This window comes from Thunnus maccoyii, chromosome 12, assembly GCF_910596095.1.
Source record: "Thunnus maccoyii chromosome 12, fThuMac1.1, whole genome shotgun sequence".
Classification (NCBI taxonomy): Eukaryota; Metazoa; Chordata; class Actinopteri; order Scombriformes; family Scombridae; genus Thunnus; species Thunnus maccoyii.
In genome coordinates this window covers 30,705,781-30,716,082 of record NC_056544.1, presented here as the reverse complement: position 1 = coordinate 30,716,082, position 10,302 = coordinate 30,705,781, and the positions used below count along the sequence as shown (strand labels likewise).

Below are 10,302 nucleotides of genomic sequence, written 5' to 3'. Positions count from 1 at the left end.
TCTAACAAGTGTATTTTGTCCATTTTTAAAAAATACTCCCACATTTGTCATTTTTCTTGGTATTCTTTTCTCTTCTCACACCAAGTTAAACTATAACTTTTCCCTCATTCCAGTTTTCAGTCCTAGTGTTTTCACACTAGAAAGCTCCTCACATTAGAGGTGATAACCAACGGATGACAGTTATTTCTGCAAATACTTTATTCAAAGGACAACTGGACATTGGACATTTCTTTGCATGACCATGATCTTCAACAACTGAAGGTAGTTTAGCTGTCAAATCAGACATTCAGATCAGTAAACAGTCATATATGTTATATTTGGAGGATACTGACAAACAGCCCTTCTGTCATTGTATATATATATATATATATATATATATATATATATATATATATATATATATATATATGCACCAATACCACAGTATAAAATCCTACAAAATTACAGAAGTATGTATTCACTAAATGTACAGTATGAAAAGTAAAAGTACTCTTTATGTAAATTGGCCCCACCACGCTGTTATATTGATCATATACATATATGTAGAGCTGTGAAAAGTATTCACCACCTTGAAATGTTTCATGTTGTATTGTTTTTAAAACATGGAGTCAAAGGGGATTTAATGTGACTTTTTCAACACTGAAAAAACCCTTATATGTAAAATGAAAATAAATCCCTGTGAAGTGATCTAAATGTATTTCAAATATAAAATACATCATCAGTTTGGTAGTAAAATGTAAATCTAAAAAGTAAATAGTACCTGTAGCTGTGAAGTAAATGTAGTGGAGTAGAAAGTAAAATATCTCCCTCTGAAATGTAGTGGAGTGGATGTATAAAGAAGCATAAAATGGAAATACTCATGTAAAATACCTCACAATTGTACTTTATTACATTCCTCCCCTGCTGTAAAGTGCACCTTTGCTAAAAACTCCAAAAAAGAAAAAGTGACAAGACCTCCAGATGTGTGGCCTTTGTTGGTGGGCTGGCTCAGTTTGACTGTGTGGGTGGAGGGCTCAGTGGAAAAAAGGTTTACAGACAACAAGAGAAAAGACCCACATGACAAATGAGAGGGAGGGAAGTTCATGAGTGTACAGCAGCAGGTATGAATCTGTTCTCGGCGGTTATTAGGACTCATATAAAACTGTTGACAGCGAATCAACACTTCCTTTCCTGCAGCAGATGGGCCGTGTGGGTTTCTGCTCAGCAGCCTCCACACTGTTCACTGTGGTTTTTCATTTTACTAACACAATGACGGTTACAACCATCGACTCTGGTTAAAGAATGGTTCCAGGAACTTCAGTATGAATTCAGCGCTCACTGTCTCAGTTTTAATCTGTGTTCTTAATGTGTGAGAGAAGCAGCTGAAATCCTAAACTCAGAGCTGAGAAACTGACATCATTAAATAAAGGGAGACATTCAAACTCCTGCAGTCTGCTCAGGTACCAGTCTGTACTGAGTTCACAAATACATTACTCAATAAGTTTAAAGAAATAGATAAAAATAAAATAGTTGAAATTGTGATTGAGGTGTTGAACATCCTAATAATAATAATAATATAATAAATAATGCATGACTCATAGAAAAGAAAGTAGAAATAGATTTTGATGCTAAGAACCAAACTTAAATTTTATATTTAGATTTTATTGAATACAAAACACAAGCAAGCATATATGAAGGTATATTTACAAAATAACATAAACCTCTGCTATATGTAAAAAAAAAAAAAAAAAAAAAAAAAAAAGGAAAAGGAAAAAAAACCTCTCCTGTTCATTTTTTAATGAATGGAGCAAAAAAAATGTTTTCATTTTCAGCAAAAATACAAGTGCACATATACGTATGTTGGTGAGAACGAAGTTCATATTCTCACATATTCCACCTTAATTATAATAAATGATTAATTGAATCACAAAACTAAATTATTTAATACTATTGATATTGTACATAATTACATGTACTAATTTAATAATTAATATAGATTATTTGATAATATAGATTTTATAATTAATAGTTCTTTTACTTTCTTGTTGCTGTTTGTTTTATTATCAGTTTCTCTCATGATGTTGTTTTTGTTCATAAAACAAACACATTTTTAAATTGTGGTGTTTCTGAAATCTTTCATCTTCTTCTAAATTGAGGTTTTTGCCTGCAGAGTGTTTAAATTCACACTGTAAGAACATTTTTAACATTCATTTCCTCTCTGCAACATTTAAAAAAATACATCCTTAATTTGTTTGTACATCATCAATCAGAGCAGCAGAAAACAAACCACTGAAACAAGTCATCTTTTCTACACTGAATCACTTTTCCAGTTATTTCAGTTGTATAAATCTAAATGAACTTAGTTTTTTTATAATCATATTTCATGTAAATGTACCAATCAATTTTGTCTTGATAAAACTGCAAGAGCTGATCAATATTTTTGATTTTCTTTTTGTTCATTTGTTTTAGAAAAAAATCAAAAAACACACCCATCATTTTGACAATATTCTCAAGCCGCTGTGTGATCATTTTTATAGCAGCTCTTCAAAGCAGCTCTCTGCTGTTTCTTCATGTGTGTAAACAACAGTTTCATCAGCGTAGAGTCGTACATCCACACTGAAACAATTATAAAAGATGATCAATATACAAGCTAAATAATCAGGAGACCCGTCACCGAATCTGTTGGCACACCACACCTACTTGCTTGTATTTAATAGCTATATGTTTATGTTTGCTTGTCTTTACTTTGTTGTTTCTGTTTAGCTGTAAGCTTTTCTTTGTATCTTCCTGTACATTTGTACTATGTGAAAGTTTACTGATATCTACTCATGACAAGAATAGTGGATTCTGTGTCCGATTATTTGTATTATTTGCATTATTTGCATATCCAAACTGAAATTAATAAAAACATGAATGATTATAAAAGACAGAAACTGTGATGTTTCAGTTTATTATACTCTGAATGACAACAAACCTGCCACCTTCTGCATAATGTTATAAAAATGAAACACGCAGGAGAGAAAAAATACTGTAAGCACTTAAATATCTACCAGGCACCTAATGATGCAACTTCACTTTACACTATTATACAAGTAACAATTAAAAGTGGAATAATAAACAGAGCATCAAGACAATAATATTTTACATAATTTACACTTAGTAACTGCAAATATACTGATATATGTGTGTGTGTGTGTGTATTTTTTCAGGACAACTGTGTCTAAACTGTTTTTAATGAGAAAATGTAAAACCAACCGCAACACGTCAAAAGTGACATTTGTGAACACTGATCAAAGTGATAAATGAGATGAATTGATGAGATGTGATGGTGAGAAAAGGCCAGCAGAAAACAGTCAGTCAGCATGTGTGCAGTTGGTGGACGGTCCCTTGTTTCTGAGGATCATCAGCAGAGAGAGTCCACAGCAGTACACCAGACTCTTCACTATCAGCACTGTGTACAGCACACAGAGCAGCTTCACCTGGTACTGAGACGGGACAGGTGGAGGAAGAGCAGAAACCTCTGAAACAGGAAAAAAACAAATGTCAGTGCTCTGCTCCTCTGCTCTCTCTGACAGCGTCTCCAGATGAAGCTGAATCACTGCTGAACACAGTCACCAAGCCTTCATTACCTTGTTCTGTTTGGGCCTCCACTGTTATCTCCTCATGCTTGACGTAGCAGTGGTATTTATATGTGCTGTTCTCTTGCCGATGGAGCAGCAGGATGGAGGCGGTGCGTCCCGGCTCTCTGAGCTCCAGCTGCTCTCCCTCAGCAGGGGGCAGATCCTCCAGCAGGCCGTTCTTCTTCTGTCTTTTCCAGGAGAACTGGACCAGAGGAGGAGACATGGCTGAGGCCAGACACAGCAGGGAGCTCTTCCCCTCCAGGTGGGCTGCTGGGTACACGCTCACCACGGGCTTCACTACCTGCTCATCTGAAGTTTGATAGCAGCAACGAGCAGCACAGACACACATTCACACAGTCAACAGCAGCTTACAGCACTGCACTGCATTCAGTCTGATCCTGGAAACTACATGATCACTAAACTACTCATCAATACACCACAAACATCATCTACTGGACACTGTATCAATAATCATATCAAACTAAAGCATCATGGAAGCTCAAATTCCATGGAAGCTAAAATATATAATATATCATGACATAACAGCCTCATATAAAATACATTTGCTAATGATTATAGTGTTTTATATAAAATATATTTACCACCATATACTTTAATTAATAAAAATCAATAAATAATTGTAACTTAAGAGCTTTAGCTTTTACAAAAAAGTCAATTACCACAATATGTCTGGATATGTCAAATATAATATAATATAATATAATATAATATAATATAATATAATATAATATGATGACATTTGTCTCTGTAAAATTTAAATTATAGTTTTATTACTCAGTTAAAATATATTATATTTATTTTACATTTGTAAATGATTATAGTGTTTATATGAAGTATATTTACCAGCATATACTTTACTCTAATCAGACACACAATACATCAATACTTTTAACAACATTTAAATAGTTTTAGCTTTTATATAAAACACAATTACCACAACATGTTCAGACATGTAAATAAAAAATATAATATATCTGATTCATTATATTTCCTATCAAATACTTTCTAAAATATTTTTGACATTGTATATTTGACATCATCTTGATTTCATATAACAATTTGATTTATATTAAATATGGATTAAGATATACAATTATACATTTTATCTATAAATTATATTTAGCTTCATCACACATTTAAAATGAGTTTGCCTTCATGCATTAATTTATCTTCCACTAAAAGACATATTTATCATCATAAACACACAATTATCATGAGATACATTTTACCATTTACAAATATATACTGTATATTTAACACACAATATATTTATCACTACTTGCTTCTAAAATGACATTTAGGAACATTTATTAAATGATGTTTCACATCATATATCATCTTGTTTTTAATAAACAGGAGCTGCTGCTGAATCAGTGAGATTATTAAATACTGTTTATTTGTAACATTACTGATATCAGACTTTTTGGCTGTAAACAAACTTTGATGTGATGCATAAATAAAGAAGAACTTGTGGTGTGCAGTGAGATTTGAAGCTCTTTTCAGGAGTTATTGATTTGTTTTATGGAAGAATGGCTGCATCAAGAATTCTCTACTAAATATGAAAAAACTAACATGTAAAGCCTGAAGCAGCAGAAAGTAAAACTAAAAACACATTTTCAACTTGTTCAATAAAACAACTGAAGGAAAATGAAAGTTTAGTCTTACCTACATACAGTTTAGTTCCAGAGCCAAAGATGGGGTACCAGTTTCCTCCCACAGTGAATGAGACTGTGACAAAAACCTGTCTGCTGTTGAATGTGTCAGCTGAGGTGAACGAATCCAAATTATGAACCAGTATCATATTTCATCTCCATGATGTGTTTCTCTAATGTTCATATCAACATGACTGTCTCTTCTTTTATTTGATTTTAGCCACATTAGCAGTGTGACTATATGGATGCTAATGTCAGTCGGTTGGTCGGTCCACCACTTAAGTGCAGATCCATTGGATCTGATTGTGGATCAAAGGACGGATGGATTGTTCATTAAATGTTGTGCAGACGTTCACGGTCCCCAGAGGATTCAATTATTTATTTGACTTGATTGATTCTAACTTTGAATCTAGCGCCACCAGCAGGTTGACATGTTTGGTCCAGACTGAAATATCTTTTCATCTATTGGATGAATTGTCATGTAATTTAGTAGAAATATTCATGTTCCCCTCAGGATTAATTATAATAATAATAATAATAATAATAATAACTTTATTTATATAGCACCTTTTAAAAACAAAGTTTACAAAGTGCTTTGACAGACAAAGCAAAAGCAGCACAATGCAAAGCAAAGACATGAAACAGAAGACAATAACAGATCTGACCTTAAAAAGATGGCGGCCAAAGGCAAAGACAGACAATAAAAAGATGATAAAAATTTAAAAGAAAGATGAAAAGTTGAAAAAATGAAGTTTAAAAGAAAGATGATCTAAAGACAACATTACATAAAAGCAAGTCCATAAAAATGGGTTTTAAGAGGTAAATTAAAAGAAGTTACTGATTCTGCAAGCCTTATCTCCACAGGCACGTCGTTCCAAAGTCGAGGGGCCCGATGGAAAAAGCACGGTCACCTTTAGATTTAAGCCTCGACTTTGGAACGGCCAGAAGGGCCCCACCTGAGGATCAAAGGCTGCGGGCTGGCTCGTACAGGGTCAGCATATCTGTTATGTAGCTTGGAGCCAGACCCAGCCGTGTTTTAAGTGATCAGTAAAATCTTAATCAATTCTAAAACGAACAGGGAGCCAATGGAGAGAAGCCAGAATTGGAGTGATGTGATGTTGTCTGTTAAAACCAGTAAGAAGCCGAGCTGCTGCGTTCTGGACTATTGGAGGCAGAACAGGGATTTTTGTGTTATACTGGAGAGGAGGGAGTTGCAGTAATCTAGTCTGGAGAAAATTAAAGCATGGATGATTTTTTCAAGGTCGGAATGGTGGAGCATTGGCTTAATTCTGGAAATGGTTCTGATTTGGAGGAGGCAGGACTGGACAACTTTGTTAATGTGTGGTTTGAAACTTAGACCTGAATCGAACAGTACTCCGAGATTTCTGGCAGTGGGCTTCATGTAGGTGGATAGGGGACCAAGACTGATGGGTTATTTGGAGGACTGAACAGTATGACTTCTGTTTTTGAATTGTTGAGTTGAAGGAAATTTTGTGCCATCCAACATTTGACATCACTGAGACAGTCTACAGCTGCAGCTAGGCTTCTTGGGTCACCGGGTCTCAGTGGAAGGTATATCTGTGTGTCGTCTGCGTAGCAATGAAAGGAAACGTTGTGGTGTTGAATGATTTGGCCAAGTGGAAGCATATAAATAGAAAATAAAATTGGACCTAAAATCGAACCTTGCGGTACACCACTGGTAATGTGGGCTGTGGAAGAAGTGAAATTACCAATGGTGACCGAGAAGGTTCTGTCTAAAATGAAAGAATAAAACCAATCAAGTGTAGTGTCCTTGATGGACAGGTTTTAAGACGGTCAATTAAAATAGTGTGGTCTACTGTGTCAAAAGCTGCACTTAAATCTAAAAGAATTGAAATTGCGCTCTCCCCCCTATCAGCTGCTAAAAGGAGGTCATTAGTTACTTAGAGGAGGGCAGTTTCTGTGCTATGTAAAGCTCTAAAACCAGACTGAAATTTCTCAAAGATATTATTTTGACACATAAAAGCTGAAAGTTGGGTTAAAACAACAAATAACTTTGATTCTCTGACTTGTCCTCTAGCACCACCATCACGTCAAAATTTACAAGAACTCATTTAAAATCAAACCTACATTTGTAATGATGCAAATTACTTAAAGCTGTTACATTCAATATTTTTATAATAACCATGATCTGTCAATGTGTAATGTGTTATTTGCTCGTAGTGATGAACCTACAGAGAATTATCAGTGACTCTGCAGCTCCTCTCGGCTTTACCGAGCTTTACAGTGAGTTTCAGCTCATTGTTTATCTGTCCGGCTGCAACTTTACTGTTTTGGTTCACTCTCAGCGCTCTCATAGCGTTGTTTTGGGCCGCAGCAGGCAGCTGTTTTCAGAGAAAAAGCTGTAAAAAGCCACTGTACACTACCTGCTCAGCACCAAACGGCAAACAGACACAGTTAGCTGTAGACTAGCTGGTGAACATAGTGGAGCATTTAGCAGCTAAAGAGCCTGATATTTCCCTCAGGAGTTGGTAGAGAGTAAAAACAGAGCTAAAAGAGAGTGAATATTGGACTTACATTCACCAGGTGGACAGAAACACGACTCCAAATGAATGATAATGTTGAATGATGAAAACTAGTGGACAAAACATCAGTAAATGCAGGTGTAAAATCCTTCCCTACAACTTAACATTACAACAGTATGTTGTGTGGTTCACTCCAGATGTTTAGATAAGAATGATGGACTAAAATAAAATATTATTCTTGTTGATTACAGTTCAAAAGTTGTAAAGTTCACATTTGAGGAGATTTGTTGAGTATTATGAACTAAACCAAGTTAGGATGACATTAGTACCTGTGCTGCCATGCAGGTACATTTTCATAGGAGCCGTAGTTTTTGTTTGCTTGTCAATCAATTGCTGTTTAACATTTTGAATTACATAAAGGATTAAATTTCTAATAGTAAATGCTGTAGTGGAGCCATTTGTCTTAGAATCTGGACAGTAAACATCAGAACCTGTGGTTAAGGTTTAGTTAGGTTTAGGTAAAGATCATGGTTTGGGTTAAAATGACTTCTTCCTTAAGATGAGGAGAGCTGCGTCGTCATGGTTACAATAATAAACATGTGGTTAAAGTTAGGAAATGATGGTAGTCGTATTAAAAGAAACAAACAGTGTCTGCTGTCGTTTCTCTTGTGAAGACAGTCTCAGCTGCTCACAGAGCAAAATCCATTTACATTTACCACATTTCTGTTGAGGGGAAATTGTCATAAATCCAAGAATTGTGTTGAATCTTTTACTAAAGTGAAATTATCTGTTGAAATCTGCTCAAAGATGTGACTTGAGGAATCCTGCCTGAAGGCTTTTATTGTGAAAGAACATCAGGAAGTGTTTTCATTAACAGCAGATTATTATTGTGAAGGAGGAATGGACTTTATTCCAGCAGCAGGTCAAAGAAGACCATTTTTATCTTCATCTCAAACTTTCAACTCTGTCAAACATATTTTTCTATTTATTATTTTCTCAATTTTTGTTATTAAATCAAATGTTAATAAAGTTTCACTTTTGATCTCTCCATTATTTGGCTCTTTTATTTGTGTTATATTGTTGTTTGTTTGTCTTCATCTTGTTGTATCATTGTGCTTCTGTGTTGCTCCTTTGTTCTCACTGTGTGGAACAACAGGAAACCTGCTGAAATAGCTGATAAATAATATCAATAAAATATAATGTTTAAATCAAAATCCTGACACCAACAGACAAACATTTAGTCCTCAGCTCAGTTTGTTTGTGACTCTGGCTGAGATGGAGGTGAAATATGTGAACCTGGGCTGTGGTTTACTGCTCTCTTCCTGTCACAAACACTGTTTGACATCTGTTCATCTGGAGGTTTTTGTTCTGGCTGCAGGGATCATTTCTCACTGTGGGTATCAAATTTCCAACAGGCGCAGTAGTAGGTGGCTGAATGTGAGAGTTGAACTGTCTGGATCTCCAACTCACTGCCATTCTGTTTATTTACAGCTGAGAAATCATCTTTCTGAGAATGATTGTACCTTCTTTCTATGTTACCATTCGTCATGTCAATATCAAGAATCACTGTGAATGTTTCTGTGTCTTTCTTCTGGAACCAGTATACAAATGGGGATCCACTGAAACACTGGTCAGTTCCTCCACAGCTGAAGGAGACTTTTTCACCAGCTCTCCTGGTCAATGTTAAATCTTTCTGAATCAGCTCTGCTGCCATGGCAACCAGCGCTGTAGAGAAACAGACACACAGATGAAGGTCAGTGTGACAGTGTTTGTTAAAGGTTGAGTTTGTTGGCTCCTGATTGGCTGGAAACACTCACCTGAACACAGACAGCACAGAGCAGAAGCTGGGAGGAAAAGCATTTTATGCAGTGGTGTTTCCTCTGGTGAACCTGGGGAGAAGTGGCGCTTTGATGCAGCTGAGGCCAAACAAGGACGAGCTGTGAGATCAGACGAGGGCCACGTGGTTTCTAACAGCTCCTCAAACCTCCCATCAGCCCCTGCGGCGGACAGATAAGGCTGCTGCTGCTGTCTGACAGTAGACCTTTTCACAGTAGTAACTTTAAAATCCCCTGCAACTTAAAAATATGTTTTCTTCTTTTTCCTTCAGTTGGATGTTTGAGTTTGTTCTGAAAGTTTCTCTGTATCACCTTAAATCTCAGTTTAACACTTTTACCTACGAGCAGGATTTATGACATCACACCTAGTTTGGAGTCAATCATGGTCCTGTATGCAACTTACACAAGTGTGATGTGGAAACTTGAAGCCTCCAGTTTACAAGCACTGAATATGACTTTATAGTGAAGGAGGAGACATCTGATGTTCAGCAGGAAAACTTTAGAAATAAACAACATTTACAGATTCAGAGATTCTTGATTTGGAGGCATGACAACGTACCCAAACATTCAGCCAGAGTCATAAAGAACTATCTTCAGCAACAAGAAGAACAAGGAGTCCTGCAACAGATGGTTTGGCCCCAACAGAGTGAGAGACTCACAGGCAATTTAGAGTTAGGAGGAACATTGCAGG

At 35.9% G+C, this 10,302-nt stretch overlaps 1 protein-coding gene and 1 long non-coding RNA gene across 2 annotated transcripts; both read right to left on the bottom strand.

Moving 5' to 3' along the window:
* Positions 1-3,252: 3,252 nt before the first annotated feature.
* Positions 3,253-9,750, bottom strand: LOC121908078. The gene is made up of 5 exons (XM_042427774.1): positions 9,594-9,750; positions 9,169-9,501; positions 5,286-5,330; positions 3,609-3,908; positions 3,253-3,499 (listed from the first exon to the last, which is right to left on the bottom strand). Exons 1-5 carry the CDS (start codon positions 9,634-9,636, stop codon positions 3,333-3,335), a joined length of 888 nt encoding a protein of 295 aa, XP_042283708.1. The 5' UTR covers positions 9,637-9,750; the 3' UTR covers positions 3,253-3,332.
* On the bottom strand, positions 8,776-9,142 carry LOC121908090. Its single transcript, XR_006099172.1, has 2 exons — positions 9,073-9,142; positions 8,776-8,940 (listed from the first exon to the last, which is right to left on the bottom strand). It is a non-coding gene; the product is annotated as an uncharacterized LOC121908090 (long non-coding RNA).
* Positions 9,751-10,302: the final 552 nt, after the last annotated feature.

Bases quoted from the DNA above. Each gene is read 5' to 3' on its own strand.
- LOC121908078 (XM_042427774.1), bottom strand. From the start codon at position 9,636: ATGCTTTTCCTCCCAGCTTCTGCTCTGTGCTGTCTGTGTTCAG. The intron at 9,502-9,593 runs GTGAGTGTTTCC...GTTTCTCTACAG, and splicing joins TCTGTGCTGTCTGTGTTCAG to CGCTGGTTGCCATGGCAGCA. The intron at 3,500-3,608 runs GTAATGAAGGCT...TTCCTGTTTCAG, and splicing joins GGAGGCCCAAACAGAACAAG to AGGTTTCTGCTCTTCCTCCA.